The sequence below is a fragment of the Lepidochelys kempii genome, chromosome 1 (assembly GCF_965140265.1).
Source record: "Lepidochelys kempii isolate rLepKem1 chromosome 1, rLepKem1.hap2, whole genome shotgun sequence".
Taxonomy (NCBI): domain Eukaryota; kingdom Metazoa; phylum Chordata; order Testudines; family Cheloniidae; genus Lepidochelys; species Lepidochelys kempii.
The window spans coordinates 150,338,093-150,362,917 of NC_133256.1; the positions used below are offsets into that span (position 1 = coordinate 150,338,093).

The window sequence follows — 24,825 nt, forward strand, 5'->3', positions numbered from 1 at the left end:
CTTTCTCACTCTTTCTCCAACAACACTCCAGCTTTCTAGGGTCTGGATTTCCGTTTTGGAGGAGCAGGCAAGGGATGGCAGATTCGCTCTAGCTGGTGCTGATCCCCTTCAGAGCTGGCAGTGCCCATTTTCTGACAGACCGGATCAAGCTTCCACATCATGGGACTTCAGCCAGGAACTGGGCTACATAAGTGAGAGATAGCGGGGGGTATGGGACACCTATTTTGTTCCCTTCCTTCTCCAAAGTTGAATACGCAAGTTGTTCTTCTACCTAGGAATCTGGATTTGGAAAGTTCCATTAAAGTTAAATATGTGCTCACTATACTAAGTGTAGTTGACCTATTGGATGGTAATACACACTTTTGATATAATACATTCCAGACTGAGTTTGTTTACTTAAATATTTGTTTTAGTGATTTCTAGCATTAACTTCTCTCTTCCCAACCCCTAGACTCTTGTTCTATTATGAACCCAAAAACAAGTTGAAAACTAGTTGGCTGTGTCCATTTACCTCTTGTTTGTTTTTCTTCATTATCTTCTACAGCTAACATTTTTTTATGGAATACCAAAATGGGGAGCAAACAATACAAATGAAGAAAACAGTTTGTTTTTTCCATTGTCTTGGTTTAATACTGTAACCATTCTGATGGACCCAAAATTTTCAAGAGACTGATTTTTAAGTGCATCAGTTTGGGGTGTTAAAGTTGGACTTCTGTAAATGGACTTGATACGCAGAGCACTCAGACTCTACAAAATGATCTTTTAAGATATCTTAAATTGGGCACCCAAAAGAATGGCTAAGATAGGTAAACTATTTAAACACAATGCCTTTCAAGGCTGTCAAGTGATTAAAATAATTAATTGCAATTAACGTGCATATGTATCGCAACTAATTGCACTATTAAACAATAATAGAATACCATTTATTTAAATATTTTTGGATGTTTTCTACATTTTCAAATATATTGATTTCAATTACAACACAATACAAAGGGTACAGTGTTCAGTTTATATTTTTTATTACAAATATTTGCACTGTAAAAAACAAAATAAATAGTATTTTTCAATTCACCTAATACAAGTACTGTAGTGCGATCTCTTTATCATGAAAATTAAACTTACAAATGTAGAATTATGTTAAAAAAAACCTGCACTCAAAAATAAAATAATGTAAAACTTTAGAAAGCCAACAAGTCCATTCAGTCCTACTTCTTGTTCAGCCAATCACTCAAACAAACAACTTCGTTTACATTTGCAGGAGATAATGCTGCCTGCTTCTGTTTACAATGCCACCTGAAAGTGATAACAGGCATTCACATGGCACTGTTGTAGTCGGCATTGCAAGATATTTCCATGCCAGCTGCAGTAAAGATTCATACGTCTCTTCATGCTTCGCCCACCATTCCAGAGGACCTGCGTCCATCCTAGGGTGACCAGATGTCCCTATTTTTGGGCCTTTTTCTTATAAAGGCTCCTATTACCTCCCACCCCTGTCCCAATTTTTCATACTTGCTGTCTGGTCACCCTAGTCCATGCTGATGATGATTTTTCTGCTTTATAACAATCCAAAGCAGTGTGGACTGATGCACCTTCATTTTCATCATCTGAGTCATATGCCACCAACAGAAGGTTGATTTTCTTTTTTGGTGGTTCGGGTTCTGTAGTTTCCACATCAGAGTGTTGCTCTTTTAAGACTTCTGAAAGAATGCTCCATACCTCATCCCTCTGATTTTGGAAGGCATTTCAGAATCTTAAATCTTGTGTCGAGTGCTGTAGCTATCTTTTGAAATCTCACATTGGTACCTTCTTTGCATTTTGTCAAATCTGCAGTGAAAGTGTTCTTAAAATAAACATGTGCTGCGTCGACATCCGAGAGAGCCATAACACAAAATGTATGGCAGAATGCTGGTAAAACACAGAGCAGGAGACATACAGTTCTCTCCCAAGGAGTTCAGTCACAAATTTAATTAATGCTTTTTTTTTTTTTTTAATGAGTGTCATCAGCATAGACATGAGTGGACTTGTTGTTCTAAAGTTTTACATTTTGTTATTGAGTTGCAGTTATATACCAAAAAAACCAACAACCCTACATTTTTAAGTTGCATTTTCACAATAGAGAGATTGCACTACAGTACTTGTATAAGTGAATTGAAAGATACTATTTCTTTTCATTTTTACAGTGCACATATTGGTAATAAAAAATAATATAAAGTGAACACTGTACCCTTTGTATTGTGTTGTAATTGAAATCAATATATTTGAAAATGTAGAAAAACATCCAAAAATACTCAATACATTTCAATTGGTATTCTATTGTTTAACAGTGTGATTAAAACTGCGATTAATCGTGATTAATTTTTTTAATCACATGAGTTAATTGTGATTAATCAACAGCCCTAGCTGAAAGATAAAAAATCATGATAGAAATGTTTAAGGATTTTGAACTCCAATAAAGACCCTGTAAACTTTTTCCAATGACTGTAAGTTGAACTTTTAAGAAATCTTGATCCTTCTGGAATTTAGGAAGCAACATTTATTTTCATTTGTCAAATTCCTAATGAATGACTGTCTTTTCTTTCCTGTTCTCTGGTTTTCCACACTATTGTTTTTTGGAGTGATAGAAAAGTGAATCTTGCAGTGTCACACACTTCAGCGGGATAATGGTTTTTGTAAACTCTGTTTTGCTGTTAGCATGTGGTGTAAAACAGTAGGGAATGTCAGCAGAAAAAGCTGGATCTTGTATTTGTGCTTAAAATCGCCTTGAGGACCTGATTCTCAGTCAGGATCTCATGTCCAATTTATTTTAACTTGTGCACATGGTTACTGAGATTACATATGCAAATGCACAATTAGCAAGCAAATTCCTATCTTGCATCTAACTGGTTTATTTTTGTGTGTAACTATTTGATTCACGTGCGATTTCATTCTGTCTTTTTGGTATCCTGGGGTTTAATATTCACATATTGAATTATTTTAAAAGGAAATTACACACATTTTTGCTACCCCAGAACCTAAAGATTTACTAGGAAAGAAGTACAGTGCTCAAGTTGAACAAACTAAAATGTAACTTAAATGTTATAGGTACGGTTGGAGTTTCTTTAATGCCATGGTAGCTTGCGAAGTTCAATGTTGCATAAGAGAATGTGTAGACCTTCAATTTGATCAGCCATTCTGGAGTGTGATTCTCACTAGGTATTATGCAGAAACGTATTATTTATAATGCCTGTGAGAATTTCAGATATGATGCCCCCACGTAGTCATAAGTACTTTTTGGAGGGGGAGTTCACAGCCATGTACCATTTTCTCCCTGTAGCCCTGAAAGGAAGCATTTAAGTGGGTTCTTAAGTTCATCTTTAATCAGGATGGTGCTTATACATGTGCTTAAGTCCCACTGACTTCAGAGTTTAAGTTAAACAGGAGCTTAAGTGTTCTGAACAGGGATGCTGTGCTGAGTGAGGGCCTGTGGTTGCACTTAAACAACTTAAACAATCTTTGGCATAATATCTATAATGCTCAGAAGTCTATGCAAAAGTATTTTTAATAGCCAGTAACACTTGGAGAAGCATATATATATAAAATAAAAATACAATTTTTTAAGTAAAGAGAATGCTTTGAAAAATCTCTCTCCAGACAACAAATTATTTTCTTTTGGGCAGTTTTATTCTGAACTTTTGGGAATGTATCCATACAATATTTTTAGAGGTGATCTTTGTGTTCTCCATCTTTTCAGTGTTCCTTACAGAAAACAAAGCCAACTCTGTGTTGAAAAGATACCCAAGAGCCAATGGATTTTTGGAAGAGATAAAGCAAGGGAACATAGAGCGTGAGTGCAACGAAGAAATCTGTACCTATGAGGAAGCAAGAGAAGCTTTTGAAAACGATGAGAAGACAGTAAGTTGGGTTTTTTGTTGGTTTTTTTTTTTTTTTTAATAATTGAATTACTTAGTGCAAGCTTAACTGTGTGCTTAGTGGCCTCCAGCTTTCCTACATTGCACTAAATTTCTTAGCTTATTCATTTTTACTAAATGCATTGTGACAAAGCTAGTAAGCTGCTCCACACTCTTTAGGATATTGAACATCCTCCTATGGAGGGGAAGAGAATGAGTGTGCATGCCACAAACATCTTATTTAAATCATGCATTTAAAGCCATGAGAGAGAGCAGCTGAAATGCAGAGTACCCAGTAAAGACAAACTTATTCTAAAAACAAGCAGAATTGAAGTAGCTTTCCTGAAACTAGCAGCTGCACACCAACAGAGTACTTGTTAAGCACCACCTATGTAAAACCTTGAAAGAGTAAGGCCCTGATCCTGCAGTGCCTTGCACATGGGCAGAGCCCCATTAATTTGAATGAGGTTCTGTGCCGGAGCAGGAGCTGCTTATGCATAATTCTTTGCAGGATCAGGGTGAAAGTCTGTAAATAGAGGTCTGGTATATGCCAGAATGACTGTTACTGTTCAGGGCATACAGACACCCACCTGGAGGTCCCTTCCAGCCTACATTTCTATGATTTAGATGACATCTTTGATTAAAACCTGTTAGAAGGGAGTATGACTTGCAGCTGTCACTTACAAAGCAGTTGGCCCAGAATCTTAATATAAGCTGCATGCAACAAATAAAAAGTGTGCACAGTCTCTGACCATGGTATGTTGGCTACTATAATGTTTGAAGTACAGTATTTTCGGAATACATCAAGGTAGGAAAGATACATCCCTTGAGTTCCCTACAGAAGTGGATGAAAGTGGGAAGAATTTTTTGGGATAGAATATAAGGTTAACAAAGAAGTTGACATTTTATAGTGGAGTGGATAACAACCACTATTTAGTTTTCTGGCCCATATTTTAAAAAGTTATCCTTCTGTCGTATGCATTTGCAGGAAATCATACAGCCCGGTATTAGAGGCCTTAATTCCTCATCACCTTCTCTCTGTGCAGTTTATAAAGGAATCCTGACTGTGTTTTAGCTTTTTCTGCACATTTTTCTAGCTACTTATTATATCTTAAAGATACCATTCCTGGTGGTCTCCTTAGAAAAATGTAGGACTAGAATGGGAATTTTCTTATTTAGCCACTAAATGAAGGGGCAGGAGGTTGCGTCTTTAACAAAAATAATTCTTTCTAACGCTCTTTTGTGTGTGTGTGTGTGTGTGTGTGTGTGTGTGTGTGTGTGTGTGTGTTAAAAACACCTTTATAATTGAGTTTTATACAGTCTGATTAAAAGCACTTCAACTCCTAGTTGCTCTGGTTTCATTTTAGGGGTATTTTCAATCTCCCATAGAATCTTTTTGGCAAAACAGGTAGGAATTTCCTTCAGTGCTTCCGGGACCTCTTGTGTCTGGGCCAGATTTTGAGAGGGAGGAATGTCAGGTTATCTTCTCAGTATTGACCAAACTGATCCCGAGTCCCATAATGCTTTATGGCTATACCAAAGATGAAGTGGAAAACTAATGCTTGTGAAGCTCTGGTTGTATATAATGCTGATGCTGCAGTTTTCCCGTAAAAGGGATGAAATTGTAATAAGGATTGTGAAATTGGCTCTTGCAAACAGATTTATTAACCAGAAATGTAAATTACTTTTTCCTCTAACAATGTGTTTGACTGGATAAGGTATGGTGTGCAACTAAGGGCTAGTCTACACTACCACACTTCATTGGCGCTGCTGTAGCACATCTGATGAAGATGTGCTATGCCGACAAGAGCGCTCTCCATCAGCATAATTACTCCACTTCAACAAGAGGCAGAAGCTATGTCAGCAGGAGAGCATCTCCTGCCAACTTACTGCTGGTGTAGACAGTGCTTAGGTCAATGTAACCTGCATCACTCAGGCTTTTTCTTACCCTTGAGTGATGTAAGTTACATCAACTTAAGCAGTAGTGTGGACAAGTAGTTAATAGTAAACAAGTAGGGTATATCCTATATTCTCAAATGCTTTGTCTTCAGAGGTTGAAAAACTATGAACTGTATTCCCCAAAATGGTTTGTACTCATGCTAAGCTTTATTGTGTAAATTCATTTGTAGTTAAACCGTTGCAATCCCTATTCTCTGTATGTCAGGAAAAACAAGGTGTATGTCCTGCTGAGACTTGCAAAATCTGCAGTCTACTAGGTATGGATTATCTGTGCTGAGTCTGGTTTGTACAGACTCCTTTATGTCTTGTAAAACTTATGGAGCTAGATAAGAGAAGAAGTGTAAGGTCTGTGGTGATAAAGTGGAATTTGTGCAGTTTTTCTATTAATCATAAACAAGTCTGGCATAAATATAAGTGGGCTTGAAAGCATATATTGAAGCAGCTCTATGGTGTAATGTGTAACGCCGTGAGACTGCTTCCTAGAGAGAGTAATGTATGATTGCTTTTCGTGTTCTGTCTTGCCTTTTGACTTAAAAAGCTGATTGAGCCTGTCTTATTGAACTGAAGAAAGCCTGTTCCATGCAGCGAATGGTTACTTTGTCCTGGAGTTGCGTGGTGGCAATCTATGCTGATAAAGCAATTTACAGTTCCTACTTTGATGGGAAGAAGTAGGATCTCTTGGCTACTATAGTCGCAGCATAGGCTTGTTAGAGTTCCTTCTGCTGTGGTCTTGTGTGCACAGTGGAGTTCTCTAATGCAAGTGTTGTGGTGCCTTGATCTACTTCTGGTGCATTTAAAAGGCTGATCTGCACTATCTTACAATAGCACCTTTATCGTTTATCTTAAACGTGTATAGCCGGAGAGGGCTTTAACATTGATGTACCTCAGTCTTTTAATGGGGTTATAAATGAACAGAAGAGACTGTTTACATTATGATATGCTGAAAATGTTTTCTGGTAACTAGGAGGAAAAAGCAAGTACAGACAAAACTTAAAGTTGATCTATGAATGAGACTGCTCAGGCCATTTTAGGCATAATCGATTATCAACACCTCTGGCCTGTAGAAACATCAAAGCTTTGTGTGGCTTAAAAATTCTTAGGCTCAAGGACATTTTGAGACATAATTACAGAATAATGCACAATGTCATGGCATGATTGCAGCATTGTAATTCATTTTATTTCCGTTAATTTCAGGTATTTTGATTGAAATTTTGTTGCATGCAGCTGAATTGCTATGTTCCCAAGAATTAAAATCTTTAATTGTGGAAAACTTTGAACATTTAAATTCTTTAAGTTTTGCAGAAAGCAATGTTAGCTGCATGGCTGAGTTCTATATAATCAGTGATTGAAAGCATCTACCCAAAATAGTATTTCTCAGTATCAAATGTGGCCTTTCATATTAGCTTTCAGACTAATCATTAACACTGTGTAAATATCTAAGAGACAACAGAGATCTATGTATAATACAGTATGTTGAACTTCAATATATAGTTCTTCTATAGTCGCAGATTGAGGAAAATTTTTAAAAAAACCAAATGACTGAAGTGCTTACTCACACTATCATTTTGTTCACGTACTCCAGGTATTGAATACAGAATGCTTTTCTGATTGGGATCTTATGATTTTGCCTTCATAAAAGTCAAAGCATTGACTGGCAGTGATTTGTAGCTGGTATGCTGCCAAAATACAGTAGCGCCTTAAGATGGAAGTTCTCAGCACTACTTTATTAATGGTTTTAACATTGACATAGAGAGTCAACAGCTCATTGTGTCAGCATCAATTTAATGTACAGGGGGCCTGCTCTGTGAGTGACAGTTTTATTGATAGTGAAGTATTAGATCCTCATTCTTTCAGATACTTTTAATTTAAATCTACCAATTGGTCACAAGTAGGCTGGACAAGCCAGTTGGTTGACCAGTCAAATAATGTCAGTTGATTGCCTGTTTGACCCCAGCCTACCTTTTTGCTGCATTATGGTGCCATCTGTTAGCAAGCCTACTTAAATGTCTTGATCGCTCATTTTACTGCATGCTAATGCAACCTGTTGGGGAAAAAATTGAACTAATTGAAAGCTGAGCATCTTGGTTGGCTGGAATCTTCTAGAATAAACTGTCTGTCTTTGTATACCAGGCCATCAATATACTTGGCAGTTTTCATAAGACACTAAACAAGTTTAAGACATGGTCCCTGTCCTGAAGAGTTTACAGTCTACACTGACTAGACAAACATTCAGAAATTAACTCAGAGGGGAGTTGGGGAGGGGGAGGAAGCTTCACAGTCATTGAACCTCCTCCCCCAAAACAAAGAAAAAAGATGCACAGCCATTAAGCTGGTTGATGAGTTGGCTTGCTGCCTGCCTAGCATAAGTACATTCAGAAATGACTTTTTTTTTCTTTTATAATTGCTATGGGCTTGTTTTATTTCTGTTTAATTTTATTTTTTTCTTTTGTAACTTTAACATTCACATTTCAGTGCTAACCTAACATTACTAAAAAAGATAATTCTTTCATTTTTAGAACTTCATTTCATTGGTGTTTCATAGTATCATAGAATATCAGGGTTGGAAGGGACCCCAGAAGGTCATCTAGTCCAACCCCCTGCTCGAAGCAAGACCAATTCCCAGTTAAATCATCCCAGCCAGGGCTTTGTCAAGCCTGACCTTAAAAACCTCTAAGGAAGGAGATTCTACCACCTCCCTAGGTAACGCATTCCAGTGTTTCACCACCCTCTTAGTGAAAAAGTTTTTCCTAATATCCAATCTAAACCTCCCCCACTGCAACTTGAGACCATTACTCCTCGTTCTGTCATCTGCTACCATTGAGAACAGTCTAGAGCCATCCTCTTTGGAACCCCCTTTCAGGTAGTTGAAAGCAGCTATCAAATCCCCCCTCATTCTTCTCTTCTGCAGGCTAAACAATCCCAGCTCCCTCAGCCTCTCCTCATAAGTCATGTGTTCTAGACCCCTAATCATTTTTGTTGCCCTTCGCTGGACTCTCTCCAATTTATCCACATCCTTCTTGTAGTGTGGGGCCCAAAACTGGACACAGTACTCCAGATGAGGCCTCACCAATGTCGAATAGAGGGGAACGATCACGTCCCTCGACCTGCTGGCAATGCCCCTACTTATACATCCCAAAATGCCATTGGCCTTCTTGGCAACAAGGGCACACTGCTGACTCATATCCAGCTTTCGTCCACTGTCACCCCTAGGTCCTTTTCCGCAGAACTGCTGCCTAGCCATTCGGTCCCTAGTCTGTAGCTGTGCATTGGGTTCTTCCGTCCTAAGTGCAGGACCCTGCACTTATCCTTATTGAACCTCATCAGATTTCTTTTGGCCCAATCCTCCAATTTGTCTAGGTCCTTCTGTATCCTATCCCTCCCCTCCAGCGTATCTACCACTCCTCCCAGTTTAGTATCATCCGCAAATTTGCTGAGAGTGCAATCCACACCATCCTCCAGATCATTTATGAAGATATTGAACAAAACCGGCCCCAGGACCGACCCTTGGGGCACTCCACTTGATACCGGCTGCCAACTAGATATGGAGCCATTGATCACTACCCGTTGAGCCCGACAATCTAGCCAGCTTTCTACCCACCTTGTAGTGCATTCATCCAGCCCATACTTCCTTAACTTGCTGACAAGAATACTGTGGGAGACTGTGTCAAAAGCTTTGCTAAAGTCAAGAAATAATATATCCACTGCTTTCCCTTCATCCACAAAACCAGTAATCTCATCATAAAAGGCGATTAGATTAGTCAGGCATGACCTTCCCTTGGTGAATCCTTGCTGGCTGTTCCTGATCACTTTCCTCTCATGCAAGTGCTTCAGGATTGATTCTTTGAGGACCTGCTCCATGATTTTTCCAGGGACTGAGGTGAGGCTGACTGGCCTGTAGTTCCCAGGATCCTCCTTCTTCCCTTTTTTAAAGATGGGCACTACATTAGCCTTTTTCCAGTCATCCGGGACTTCCCCGGTTCGCCACGAGTTTTCAAAGATAATGGCCAATGGCTCTGCAATCACAGCCGCCAATTCCTTCAGCACTCTCAGATGCAACTCATCCGGCCCCATGGAGTTGTGCACATCCAGCTTTTCTAAATAGTCCCTAACCACCTCTATCTCCACAGAGGGCTGGCCATTTCTTCCCCATTTTGTGATGCCCAGCGCAGCAGTCAGGGAGCTGACCTTGTTAGTGAAAACAGAGGCAAAAAAAGCATTGAGCACATTAGCTTTTTCCACATCCTCTGTCACTAGGTTGCCTCCCTCATTCAGTAAGGGGCCCACACTTTCCTTGGCTTTCTTCTTGTTGCCAACATACCTGAAGAAACCCTTCTTGTTACTCTTGACATCTCTGGCTAGCTGCAGCTCCAGGTGCGATTTGGCCCTCCTGATATCATTCCTACATGCCCGAGCAATATTTTTATACTCTTCCCTGGTCATATGTCCAACCTTCCACTTCTTGTAAGCTTCTTTTTTATGTTTAAGATCCGCTAGGATTTCACCATTAAGCCAAGCTGGTCGCCTGCCATATTTACTATTCTTTCGACTCATTGGGATGGTTTGTCCCTGTAACCTCAACAGGGATTCCTTGAAATACAGCCAGCTCTCCTGGACTCCTTTCCCCTTCAAGTTAGTCCCCCAGGGGATCCTGGCCATCCGTTCCCTGAAAGAGTCGAAGTCTGCTTTCCTGAAGTCCAGGGTCCGTATCCTGCTGCTTACCTTTCTTCCCTGCGTCAGGATCCTGAACTCAACCAACTCATGGTCACTGCCTCCCAGATTCCCATCCACTTTTGCTCCCCCCACTAATTCTACCCGGTTTGTGAGCAGCAGGTCAAGAAAAGCGCCCCCCCTAGTTGGCTCCTCTAGCACTTGTGCCAGGAAATTGTCCCCTACGCTTTCCAAAAACTTCCTGGATTGTCTATGCACCGCTGTATTGCTCTCCCAGCAGATATCAGGAAAATTAAAGTCACCCATGAGAATCAGGGCATGCGATCTAGTAGCTTCCGTGAGCTGCCGGAAGAAAGCCTAATCCACCTCATCCCCCTGGTCCGGTGGTTTCCATTTTTCTGAGTTAAAATAATTGCTAAGTAACCTGATTTTTGTAATTAGGCATAAGTGTCTGTTTAAGACTAAGCCTATTGGAGACCATGACGTCTTACTCTTTTATGTTAGCATTGTTATTGTGCGAATAAATTAGTGCTTTAAAATATTTGACTATATTTGACTAGTGAATTGACCAATTATTTTTGGACTAGTCAAACATCCAATCTGAGACACAACTTTATCTATGAATTATGCAGTTCCCATCCCTTGAGACACTTAAAATTATCCTTTTCTAGGCAATAGGAATTGCACAGAACAAGCTTGCATTGGCAGAAGTATCTTAAATTGGTCTTTTCCATCACAGTTATCTGATTCTGTGGCCTAACTAGCATAACATTTGCTATCCTTTTAGGAGTGTGAAAGTAATCCTAGTGTTTCAGAGCCATGAATGCTGCAGTGATTGAGAACAAATGGTTGCTGAATGTATCCTTTCTAAATCACACCAATTAAATTATTTCGTGTATTAAAAGAAAATTTCTTAAGATGGGCTTGTGTTGCAAGTAGCAATTACTAATATTTTCCGGCTTTTAAACTTTTCTTTTAACTTTTTTCTTAGCTGTACCAAGTCTACAAATATTTTGTTTTTATTTCTCCTGCTTTTCTAGCAATTCACGAGAACGCTTGGGCTCTAAAAATATCACTTAGATGCGAAAAGCCAAAAACAGGGAGGCATTTTCCTCCAATTGAAGTGATCTTCTGAATTGAGCAAGTCATTCCACCCCTCTGTGCCACCATTTCCCTATCAGTAAAATGGGGACAATAATACTTACCTTCTTTTGCTTTGAGATCTAGAGATGAAAAGTGCTGCATGAGAACTAGTTTGTGGTATTTTTAATTTTTTTTCTTTCTTGATTAGTGATCCTTGTCTCCACTTGGATATTAAAGCATTGCTGTCTTGTGAAACAAAAGCAGATCTAAAGACTTTTCAATTTCTGCAACGTACAATCCTTCTGTATCACTATTCTAGAGGTGAATAGCAAGAAACTCATCAGCAACGGGGTCAGATGTTTCTAAAATTTTTGGTAAAATCCTCCCTATAACAAACCTCAATTAATAGATTTAAGGCCAGAAAGGACTATTATGATGATCTAGTCAGACCTCTTACCTAACAAGCCCAAATAACTTCACCCTGTGTGAAGCCCATAATCTTAAACTTGTATCTTGTTGAGATGAAATCTTCTTGGAGCTTAGCACTAAGGATGTTCAAGCCTGCTCACTATGGTTTTTGGAAAGGAAACCTCCAAGGAAAAACATGGACGTTTCCCTCTGAGACGTAGGCTACCTAAAAAAAAACTTTGCTGCCTTACAACTTCTGTAAAGTTAGTAAGTAATCTATAAGTAATCTAGCTAGAAAATGCATTAGATTTTCTTTTGTTTAATGGCTGGTAAAATAAGCTGTGCTGGAGAGAATGTATATTCCTGTTTTTGTGTCTTTTGTAACGTAAGGTTTTGCCTAGAGGGATTCTCTGTTTTGAATCTGATTACCCTGTAAGGTATTTACCATCCTGATTTTACAGAGGTGATTCTTTTACCTTTTCTTTAATTAAAATTCTTCTTTTTAAGAACCGGATTGATTTTTTCATTGTTCTTAAGATCCAAGGGTTTGGATCTGTGTTCACCTGTACAAATTGGTGAGGATTCTTATCAAGCCTTCTCCAGGAAAGGGGGTGTTGGGCTTGGGGGGATATTTTGGGGGAAGACGTCTCCAAGTTGGCTCTTTCCCTGTTCTTTGTTTAAAACACTTGGTGGTGGCAGCATAGGGTTCAAGGACAAGGCAAAGTTTGTACCTTGGGGAAGTTTTTAACCTAAACTGGTAAGAATAAGCTTAAGGGGCCTTTCATGCAGGTCCCCACATCTGTACCCTAGAGTTCAGAGTGGGGAAGGAACCTTGACAGACTCTTTTTAAGCTTTAAGATGATTTAGTGTCCATAGTCTAAAACAGATAATAAATCACCATATGTTGTTGCGGTTCAGTGATGAGACAGAACACAGCTTTATGCAAGCAAGCAGGCTGGTCAGCGGAGATGGGCTGTTCTGCCCCCCTGCCTTCCACCTTCTCCTTTTATTATATTTCTCCCCCTAAGCATTACACACTGCTACACAAAGGAATGTATGACGTTGATTCATATGCTTAGTTACCATCCTCTATCTACTACAATCCTGGTTCTCAGGCCTTGAGCCCAGGCTAAAGAAACCTCCCACAGTTGCTGTCCAAACAATCAAGTTCTCAGGGTTCATATCTAGCCCTTGTCCTTGGATAGAGCAATGTGTGCATTGCTTCTAGGAAACAGTCAGGGTGTGCCCCGCCTGCTTCCAGGTGGAATAGCTAGACATTAACCCTTCATCTCCCCTTTTTTGTTTATTGATAATTGGCCATCTCATGGTAGCCGCCAATTTGTTTTATCATGCTATTTAACTCCCAGACAGACAAGGACATAACCTGGGGAGCTTTCCAGGGCAAAAATTTTACAAAGTCTTAACAAGGAAGGAATACATTGTACACAGCAACAACAAAAAATAAGCCCAATAATTACAAACACAAAATAACCAAAAGCTTAACATCTGCAATATAATCATCTAAAAGGGATACACTTCTTTTACTACAATTGTAACCAGCAAAAGGCAATATAAGTATCATTCTACTAAGACAGCAAAGGGTGCCATCACTTAAATTTGCAGGAATATAATTAAAGGTGCATGAACCACAAATAAAAACCCATCCTGATGGTAGGATGATATGGCCATAATTATATAAAACATTAACAGCATGGGAACAATTTAAAAGGGATTAAGAAATTTTTTGACAGCCCAATGGCACCTTTGTACTAGTGCAGTTAACTACACGCGCACAGGTGACATTGTGAGCCCCGGCCGGGTACGGTGTGTGAAGGAATATAGCCGTGCGAGGCAGAGTATAGTTGGCCGGGCCCCAATTAGCCATGCTAAAATACTGGGAGAAAAGATTAGCATAAGCAAAGAGCAGTATCTTATTCTCCTTCGGGCTTGTAACGGGGGAGGCGCTTCCGAGCCAACCCCTACAGAAAATAGCAGGCACAAAAGGCACACAATCATCACAGAATTAGCAGTGATTTGGGCGAGAATCGCCACAAACAAAGTCTTAGGAGTTTCTGGCTGCTGATCTGCTGCCAGTTTTCGTTGAGCCGTGGCGACCAATGCTTTTACTGCTCCCCCTGTCACGGGCTGGCTTGGGACGTTACGCCTCCTCCGTTTCCGTCCCGCCGTTGTCGACTCGGGGGGCAACGCGGTCTCCTCCAAGGTCAGCTGAAACTCTGGTATGGGATTCGACAGCCCCTGGTGCCATGCCATGTTGTTTAAGTGCTGGTCGCACGCACCGGGCTGGAACCCACAACGGTCCTGCAGGGAGAGACACAGCAGCATATCCCCGACCCCAAGTGATTAGAGGTGCTGGGCCCAGCCACTGTGGATCGGGCAGCTGACGGTAAAAGACACGCGGTCTTTCCAGTACCTCAGATTTGTGAAAATGCCGATCCGCAGGGGTCTGCTGATCTGCATTCAGTGTTAAATTATTTAAAGTAAACAAAAGAATATACATCTGTTGTTGAATGTCTCCTAAGGTTCGGAGATGCAGCTCCCCTTGTTTTAATTGTTTATCTAGCAAGGTTTTGAGGGGCGGACTGACATTGTCAGAGCAACAAGTGGAGAAGACGCGCTGTGAGACAGCGAGTGAGACAACGTCGATCCAAAGCCTCCTCCACCCCGAGTTCGATCCTCGGCAGCTGGCACCTGATAGGGGACTAAAATCAATTGTGCAATTGACTGTCCACGTGGGAGCGACTGTGGAAGATGAGTCCACACCTGAACCTTAATAATGCCAGTGTAATCAGCATCAATGACCCCTGGAATGACAAAAAAGCCCTGTTTCCCAGCATGTGAGCGAGGGAGAACAAGACCTACAAAGCCGGCAGGGAGAGGTCCCGTCACCTGTGTAGGTATGGCACAGACCTCCCCTGGCAGCCGAAAGTCAGTGTCCTCCTGCATGATCAAATCAAGCCCTGCACTTCCAGCAGTCGCTGCCCTCATAGAGTCTACGGATTCCAAGGCAGAGGAGCGATTGCCTGAGTAGGAAACACCCCCGTTTGGCCCTGGGTTCGGGGGGGACCCGTCGTGCGGTTTCCCGACCCGCTACGACACTGATTAGCCCAGTGATAACCTTTCCCACACTTGGGGCACTTCTTTGAGGGTTGGGCTGGTGCCTTAGATGAGCGGCACTCCCGCTGAAAATGACCCTCCTTTCCACAGCGGTAACAACGCTTCCCCTCCTTCCCGGTTTTTCTGAGGGCGGCAGCCAGAACTCCAGCCTTGTGGGCTTGTGTGCCAATGTTCTGGCACGCCCGCAGCATGTCTGAGAGCTCTAAAATACCAGAGACTTGTGCTGCCTGGAGAGCACGGCGGCAATCCTCATTTGCATTTTCAACTGCCAATTTTAACAGGAGCTCGTGAGCTGCCTCAGTGTTATCCACCTGTCGGAGGATAGCCTCCTGCAATCTGTTGGTAAAATCCAAAAAGGACTCTAAGGCACCCTGACGGATACTGACAAAGCTTTTGGTAGGCTTGCCTGAATCCGGGACCTTCTTGAAAGCATGCTGGGCACAGGTGGAGATAATGGGGAAGACGGCCGGAGGGAGTTGAGACTGCATCCCAATAGTAGCAAACTGGCCCTCCCCTGCCAAATGCTCATAAATGATACCTTGCTCTCTATATACCTGGGCTTGGCGTTCTGCCATCTGCCGATACTCACTAAGCCAAATAACATACTGACTGGGTGACAACATCATGCGCAGCAGCGTTTTCCAATCCTCAGGGATTAGGGAGTACCCAGCACCCATCCCTTCAATGAGACCACGCACAAAGGTGCTAGTCAGGCCAAATTCACGAATTGCTTTCTTTACCTCTCTAACCACCGAGTATGGCAGAGTGGTCCAGGTGCCCACGGGGTTGCCCTGGTCATCATTCTGCCAGGTCACCGGGCAAACGGAGACCAGATCAGCCAGCTCCTCTGCTGTAAGATCTGATCGAGCTTTCGCTGCGTGAACCATTTGTTGCACCAGCGAAAGCTTCTGAGCAGATGCAGATGACTCTCCGGGGGGCCCCATGGGGGGAGGGTAATCACACACCGGCTCCGGTGGGGAAGGCCAGGGAGGCGGTGGTAATAGAGGCACTGGGGGCGAAGCAGGGGGAGGGATGGCTGCAGGAGCGGACGGGGGTGGCAGGATCGGCAGCTCCTCTGTTGGTGCTGAAGAGGGCCTTTCCAAGGCGACACGCTGTGTCGCATCACCAGGAGGGGGGATGACTGCAGGGGCGGACGGGGGCGGCGAGAGCACCAGCCTCGCGAGGGAGGGTCTGTCTGAGGCGACACGCTGTACCACGTCGCGGCAGAGGTGCCAGGCATGTAAAGCCTGCACGGGTGCCCGAGGCTCTTTGTGCAATGTCTGGCCCAATCGCTCCCAGTCCGCTAACTTAAGGCTTCCAGCTTCAGGATACCACGGGCACTTGGCACGCACCTCCTGTAGCAGGAGAGTGAGTTCTCGAGCCGGGCAGTCATGCTGAGCCTTACGCAGCAAATACTGCAGCTCATTACGGTGTTGCACTTGCAAAGCAGAGAGGGAGCTTCCCATACTTACCACAATGAAAAATACTCACCGGGATCCACGAAGTGGATGAGTGACGCGTCTGAAACCCTTGCCGGGCGAGGTGAGTGCTGAGGGCCCCACGTTTGGGCGCCAGTTGTTGCGGTTCAGTGATGAGACAGAACACAGCTTTATGCAAGCAAGCAGGCTGGTCAGCGGAGATGGGCTGTTCTGCCCCCCCTGCCTTCCACCTTCTCCTTTTATTATATTTCTCCCCCTAAGCATTACACACTGCTACACAAAGGAATGTATGACGTTGATTCATATGCTTAGTTACCATCCTCTATCTACTACAATCCTGGTTCTCAGGCCTTGAGCCCAGGCTAAAGAAACCTCCCACAGTTGCTGTCCAAACAATCAAGTTCTCAGGGTTCATATCTAGCCCTTGTCCTTGGATAGAGCAATGTGTGCATTGCTTCTAGGAAACAGTCAGGGTGTGCCCCGCCTGCTTCCAGGTGGAATAGCTAGACATTAACCCTTCAATATGTCCTTAAAGCAGCTTAAACTCTTAATCCACACACACCTCCCGTTGGACGGAAACCCCATAGATATCCTCATCCTCCTGCACTCCAAGCCAACTGCCTGCCTCTCTGGGGAGGATGAAGAGGAACTAGCTTTGCTGCTGCTTCTCCATTTGAGGGAATAAACAGGAGATATACTGGCTTCCCAGCATTCTGGAGCGCCACAAAAACAGCTCCTGTGGTAGGCACATCTTAGAGATGAAAAAATACTTGAAAACTATTAACATGCTTATAAGTGGCAATAAGATCTATTAACTCTATATCCTTATACTGGAAAGCATATATGACTTTGTAATCTGTTTCTACAGCATCTAACATTTTAAAATAAATAACTCCAAAAAACCTAACTTATATTCACCTAAAGTGCTGCTGTGTTCTGCAAAGTGGTTACCTAAAAATGGCGGCAGCTTACTCAACACATCTGCTCTGTGGTTTCAGAGTCAGACTTCCTGTCTCTAGTGCCAAAATAAGCTTTTACCACTTTACTGCTTAGGCAGCAGAATGATCAGAGACAAAGCTGGGTTCTAATACAAATAAATAATAACAACGATGGTCTTCCTAGTGAATGATTGACTTAGTTCCAGCTAAAGTTCTAGTCAGTTGTATCTGAACCAGATTCTTCTTAGCATATGCATAACGTGCTGGTTGGATCATCAGCTTCCTCGGCCTGCGCCAGGTACTGACTGGGAATGTGATGTGAATACTGATCCATGCCCCCCTGAAACAGATTGAGGGCACGGGGGAAGTATACAAGTCTCCCTAAAGGCGTTATTTGGCCAGCAGAAATTTTATTCCTAGTGGTGCTGTGTAAGAAAGGAAAGAACCCAGCTTGACTTTCAGAGCCCAGGTTGGTTTCGGTAGTGAAGTTAAGAAGAAGAATTTTGTTAACTGAGCATGCATGAAGTGGGAGTCACTGGATTGCAGTAAACATGGAGCTCTACCTTGCCATTTTCATAATCTGCTTTCAGCATAGTACTTTAAGTATTCATGCTTATTAACTTGCTTTTTAAAGATAATAGCTTTCTGACTAAGGAACATAAAACAAAGAGAAGGAGTTGGGGGAGGAGAAACCTTTTCTGAAACCAGCACTTTTGTCAGAAAAGGTATTGTGTGCCAAGAATGAGGCTCTTTGTTCAGCTATCCCTTTGCAGTCCCTGTCTACTTCCTCATCAGCTTTGTTCCAGATATGATCCCACCCAGCTAACCTATCCCTTTCCTACAGTAATGCTCTTCCGCTTTCCCAAGTGTCCCACTGACAATGCCTTCCAGAATCTCCAGAGATTTCAACAGAATTGTTTTGTATGGGGTCTGCATTTTACTGTGGTATAGATGTGATTCTTTTTTCAAGTAACTTTAATTTTAAAAAATGCATTTGGTATGTTAAGATTTATTCCCCTCATTTGAAATCCATGCTATAATGGCTTTACTTAGATGACATTGGACCACATCTTATGAAATACAGATGCTTTACAGACCTAATTAAGATTTTGAAATCTTGGAATTGTGGGAACGTGTCAAATTTTGCAGTGTTGAAAAGGCAAAGGAATGAACATGATTTTAAAAAAAACCACTTCTGGATTATATTAAATATTGGGGGAAGGGGTGTGTATAACCCTATTGCCTAAAAATGTGGACTAAGCTAGTAGTTGCCTCTTTGATACATCTGCGGTTTTTTTAACCCCCCCCCCCCCCCAAGCTGTCTACGAATCTCCTTATTTTGTAAGCTAGTCTTAACTAGATTTTCAGAGATTATATTTAGAGGGAACCCTAGCTTGTTGTATGTATGTGAATGATAGACTTTTTCCTGAGGACAGAAATGATTGTTGTATTGTTAGTTACTGATGCATGTGGTCATAAAACTATTCCCTTGTGAGAATGGTGGAATTGTATTGTGCTAATAAGATAAATGTCCAAGTGTAGAGTTTACCTTTGAAAAGATAGCTTTTTTTGCACTTTTAATACATTGCCTAAATAAAACCCTAAGTCTCTTGCTTGTGTGTTTAGTTTTTTTAGTGCTAGGTTTAAGAATGTGTAGAGTGATGTAATTTATGTGAAGTGTTATGTATATTAAAAATATCACTTCATATTTTATACTGAGCCCAGGACTTTTTTATGTAACAGGTAGATACCTTTATTATTATTATTATTATTATTAGAGGATTTTGTTTTCTCCAAGCACAGAATATAATTGATGTTCGCTAACCTTATTTGTCTGAAACAAAGAGATGAGGTTTACATAACTTTATCTGTATTTTACATTTGGTCTATATTAACTATGCATAATACCTGTGCTACTTCATAAGATAGAGGGAGTGGAAAAGCTCTCTAGGACAGGAGGCATATTTTCCTATATTATCCTTGTTTAGTACCTAAAACAATGAGACCCTGATCCCGACTGGGGCTTCTTGATGCTTTTGCAATAGCTATTGTAATTTTAAAATATTAATAACATAACAGATTATCTTAAAGTATTGATGCCATTTCATTTTTAATTCCCCCCCCCCCTCATTTATATTTCCACGACTGTGTTGATTCATCTTTACCTGAGAACAAGTTTTCTGGACTATTTTGAGTATGTCGTATGGTTATCCATATATTGCAAAAGCTATGTTTAGCTATAAATAGCTAACAGCTATTATTTTATAATCCAGAGGGTGGAGAAGTCTGAGTTTTAGGATGATCGTACAGCATAGTTATACTGGGTCAAAATAGTCAATCATTCTGACAATGTTTCTCTGTCAAAGTAATTTAATAATCTTACAATAATCTTTAATTCCAAAAATAGATCTGACTTTGAGTTTTTGCATTCACAAATTATTTAAAATCAATTCAGATTATTTTTCTAATCCATTCCTATCTCTAATGTAGGTTTGTGACTATTAAGTGCTGATACAGAAATGTTGTGAGGAGTTAGGTGGCTTAAAAAAACTCCAAACTCAGTGATGACTCCAGAAAGAAGTCAGGAAACTTTTTATACAATATCTGCACCAATGAAAGATCTAGGTGGTCATTTATTGAAAGCCAAAACACTTCGCTTCAATTTTGTTGTTGAAAATAGACCAGTTAAAATAATTTATTTTTAATAGCTTCTGATTTATTCTGTCTTGCTGTTTTAGAAGGAGTTCTGGAAAGGCTACCCAAATGGACTCCAGGGAGAAAGTAACACAGGACATAATTGGTATTCATTTTACCTCGCATTTCCATTAATCATTGGCCTTTTTGTTATCCTCCTTGTCATATTTCTCACATGGAGATGCCTGTTTAAAAAGAAAATCCGTAGACAGTCTGTATACATGCATAGGGGAGCCCGCGAAGCCATTGGTGATAATGCTGTGGCTGATGGTAGAAGTCCTCTTCCCCAGCCGCTCAGCATTGTTCATTCCCCACAGGAAGAAATGTATGAAGGCAGTGGGCTGTCTCCAGGATATTTGGGCTCTCCAGATGGACGTTCAGACTCAATATCAACAAGGCTGTCAAACGGTGACCCTCCTCCTTCATATGAGGAAGCCACTGCCGAAACCAGCATAAGAAATGAAATGGAGCCTCACTTAGATCCACCCCCACAGTATGAAGACATTGTAAACTCCAGCTCAGCAAATGCTTTTGCAATACCTCCTGTTGTCACCAGTATTAAGTAAAGCAGGAAAAATATGAGCAACTTTTAAAAATTACTAATAGAATTTTGTAGCACTTTATTGCAGCTTACTACCGTTTATATAATTTAATGGACTCACACTGTGTACCTCTGCCCTGTTTTCTTCCCTCTGCGTGTGTTCCCATGCCAGTTTTAAAGATGGGGAATTCATACTGAGAGCATGAAGCAGGTACAAATGTGGTCTTCTGTGCATACCTCTCAAATGTCCCTCCGTTTTGGGGGTTGTCATTTATTTTAGTCTGAATGTTGCCTACGTTCCACACAAATTTGATGTCACCTAGCTTTTAGTGTTGAAAATTGTTTACATCAGAAACTAACACTAGTGAGAGAAAGTTATTTAAACCAAAGGGCTGTGTCCTACAGCGTTTTAAGTTTCTTGCATGAACATTTTCTCTTTCATTTTGGGTCTTTGTCACACATTGTATCCTACACTTGGGCCTTGGAAGGCTGTGAAAAGTATTTATATGTGTGAACAAACAACATAGCATATTCACCCAGTTTAAATACGATACTTAAGGGATTGCAGTAAGTGAGACTAAGATATTTTGGAACACATCAGCTGTACTTGTACAGAGGGCAGTAATTAAGTGAATTTTGCAGTTGGAAAAAACGATAGCCTAATGTTCTTATCCCCTCTGTTCTCCATCCTTCCCTCCAGCTAGTCATAGAATCATAGAATATCAGGGATGGAAGGGACCTCAGGAGGCGGTCATCTAGTCCAACCCCCTGCTCAAAGCAGGACCAATCCCCAACTAAATCATCCCAGCCAGGGCTTTGTCAAGCCTGACCTTAAAAACGTCTAAGGAAGGAGATTCCACCACCTCCCTGGGTAACGCATTCCAGTGTTTCACCACCCTCCTCCTAGTGAAAAAGTTTTTCCTAATATCCAACCTAAACCTCCCGCACTGCAGCTTGAGACCATTAGTCCTTGTTCTGTCATCTGCTACCACTGAGAATAGTCTAGATCCATCCTCTTTGGAACCCCCTTTCAGGTAGTTGAAAGCAGCTATCAAATCCCCCCTCATTCTTCTCTTCCGCAGACTAAACAATCCCAGTTCCCTCAGCCTCTCCTCATAAGTCATGTGTTCCAGTCCCCTAATCATTTTTCTTGCCCTCCGCTTGACGTTTTCCAATTTTTCCACATCTTTCTTGTAGTGTGGGGCCCAAAACTGGACACAGAACTCCAGATGAGGCCGCACCAATGTCGAATAGAGGGGAACAGCTAGTCCTGTTTATGATATCTTGTTTCTGGAACATCCATTTTTTTTTCTCCTTTAAGTGAATTTAGTTCTTGTGAAAAGTACTAGATTGTCAGCTCCAGAAATTAAAGTTCCCTCTGCCCTGCAGAACAGTTAATGCACTGCCTCTGGGCACACAGTACCAAACCAATGTGCCTCATCACTGACATGCAGAAACCGCCTAGAAGGGGATGATCATAGTTTACTCTTCATGCCAACACAAATAACAGTCTCTTCTGAGCCTGCCAACAGGCTGCCAGTTGCAATAGTGTCTTTTATTTATGTGGCTTTCTTTCCCCCACGAAATGCATGGTGATCACTCATTTCACATAGGCCATTAAGCAGTTGTCAGATAACCTCTGGTCATTTCCAGTCTGCTCTGGATTTATGCAAATGACTGAAAGTTGTAATGTTCAGTATTCCACTACCAGTCTCTTGAGCCAGCCAAACCCCTATTTTAACTATCTAATGTTCCTGAACTAAAATGTATTGCAACATCATGCAGATATTATTTGCAATAAAAAAATAATGCTTGTCCTTTGAAATAGAGAGATCAAATGTTCGCAGTGATCCATGATGACAACTTTGAGAATTATGCTGTTGATTGAAGACTCCACACAAGCACAATTTTAAATTCACTGGCCAAAAATCTCAGTGAATGCAATTTACATGGCTAAACAAAAAAAACTTTGCATAAAGCAGTCATTTAAAATGTTCTTTCCTCTACTAAGACAATAAGTGCTTTTTCTCGTTTACTGGAATGATTCCAAGTTACAAAAAATATTTTTTTAGCTTTAAAAGTTAAGGGTTCGATTAAATGTAACAAGTTATATAACTTTTATTTTATGCTTGGCCTTTCTGATCTGATTAAAATGACAATTTGTCTTGTAGTGGTTCTTATAAAGCTTTATTTTTTCAAAATGTAGCTTCTACTTTTTTCTTCCATTGTAATTACATTGTCCTGCAATAAATGTGATGGTAAGATTTACAGCCTTACCTCTCTGAATGTTTTACAAGTAAGAACATACAGTACTGTCTTGATTGACTGCCAGAAAATTCAGGGTATTGCACTCCCTGCTTTGACTGTAACACTGAGAGGTGAATCTTGTACAGAACTAAAATGATTTGTTTACTAATGACCAACATGGAGATGGGTGACTTGTTTAAGAAATTATGGAAATCAGATGATTTAGAGATTGTTTAATTTTGGACACCTGTGGGGAGTAGTTCCATCTTCACTGCATGTAAATAACCTATTTGATTACAGTATTAAATATTTTTTAAAGATCTGGTTTACATTAAATTATGGTATTTAAACATTTTGCTCATGTTTATAGAAGATTTTTTCTTAATGGTTTTTGGCATGCTAAATAAAGGTATTCTTAAATTCTTTTAATGCCTCTATCAATTCTGTGCAGTTGGAATAAAATAACATTGATTTCTATAACAGAGGTGCTGTATTAACTTCCATCGTGTCTCGTCTTGATGAAAATTGTTTTATATCAAATTTTAAGCTAATTAATTTTAAAACAAAAGAACTAGAATTTTTAAATATATATATATATATATATATATATATATATATATATATAAAATATAAAAACATACAGTATCTTATAACAGTGGTCAGCTGGAGCAGTGTTCAGAGAGAGAATGGAGACTTTTCTCTCTGGCATATTTTACAAGCAAGGAAACTATTTGGAGGCCCGAGCAGATCTATCAAAATTTGAGAACCACATCAAAACTCAATACAGACCGGCAATAAATGGTCATGACAAAAGTGAAAACCAGTAAATCATGAAACTATAAAGAATGTGTAAGTGACTGCATGGATGTGGGCCAGTTACTTATTTTAACACTCCCCCCCCCCCCCCACGAACATTGCATTGAGCTGTGTCAAATAATCTTTGAAACAGGAGAGGAAAGGATGGAAAAGTTTGGATATGATGGAATTGTTGGGGGTATGCATGTCAAAATTCCACCCCTGAGTGTTTGGTGACTCATTCCAGATGGGAGCAGAATTTTTCTGTCATGTTTCTGTACCCATTTGAGTGGAGGAAATGTTACTGTGTTCTCCAGTCCTTCCTATATTTAAAGCAAATAATATCTAATTAGTCTTGATCCTATGGACATTCAGTGGGTTTTTTTTTTTTGGGGGGGGGGGTGTTTTGGTTTTTTTAATAGGCCTACAATTTGAACAGTTTTATAACTAATGTAGACAAATCAGCTTCAGCTATGGTGCATGCACATGGCCAGTTAAACATTTGGCTATGTTTGCACAACTGACTTGTAGGAATTGAGACCCTAAGACTGTACGTTATCTGATTTAATTAGTATGAACTCAATGGCTATAAAAAATCAACTAGTCATACTGAGTTACTTATACTGATGCATTCTCGTTCAAACATTGTTCTCTGCAGTTCTAAGTCAAGGTGGATGATTTTTTTTTTATTACTCTTATGTATAATGTGAACCTTATACGTATTCAAGTGCTGCTCTCTGATTTTTTAAAAAAAATCAGATTTATCCAGAAGCATCTATCCTATTTCACTACTTGCTTATCACTGCTGCATGCCCACTTGATTGACTTGCCTTAGTGTAGCTGAGCACTGAGCTTTGCCAAAAGATGTAAATCTGTTTCCTCCTGTGCTGAAATCAAATGCTCTGACCTTCAGTGATCCTGTTTTGTTTTGTTTTTTTGGAGATAAGTTGCTGACGGAGTGGTGAGTAACAATTAACGAAACAATTTTGAGCTTAAGATAGTCCCTCCAAAAACATCTTGTCTTCCTACTT

General features: G+C 40.7%; 2 protein-coding genes across 10 annotated transcripts in view; one reads left to right on the plus strand and one right to left on the minus strand.

Moving 5' to 3' along the window:
- Positions 1–23,450, plus strand: part of PRRG1 (proline rich and Gla domain 1) — a 49,127-nt gene extending 25,677 nt beyond the window's left edge. For 3 of the 8 annotated variants that reach the window (XM_073358163.1, XM_073358151.1, XM_073358156.1), the window contains 3 exons: positions 32–191; positions 3,731–3,891; positions 20,256–23,447. In XM_073358163.1, the coding sequence (XP_073214264.1) occupies position 191; positions 3,731–3,891; positions 20,256–20,777 (684 nt within the window). In that variant the 5' untranslated portion in view covers positions 32–190 and the 3' untranslated portion in view covers positions 20,778–23,447. Of the gene's footprint in view, positions 1–31; positions 192–3,730; positions 3,892–20,255 lie in introns of those variants that run through there. The other 5 variants (XM_073358146.1, XM_073358136.1, XM_073358179.1 and 2 more) reach the window with 4 other exon arrangements.
- Positions 12,973–17,111, minus strand: LOC140916458 (uncharacterized). 2 transcript variants are annotated; one of them, XM_073358107.1, is made up of 2 exons: positions 15,881–17,098; positions 12,973–14,324 (listed from the first exon to the last, which is right to left on the minus strand). In XM_073358107.1, exons 1-2 carry the CDS (start codon positions 16,604–16,606, stop codon positions 13,788–13,790), a joined length of 1,263 nt encoding a protein of 420 aa, XP_073214208.1. In that variant the 5' UTR covers positions 16,607–17,098; the 3' UTR covers positions 12,973–13,787. The 2 variants fall into 2 exon arrangements, with proteins under 2 accessions (XP_073214208.1, XP_073214214.1); XM_073358113.1 differs by lacking the exon at positions 12,973–14,324 and adding an exon at positions 14,337–14,714 and having other exon boundaries at positions 15,881–17,111.
- Positions 23,451–24,825: the final 1,375 nt, after the last annotated feature.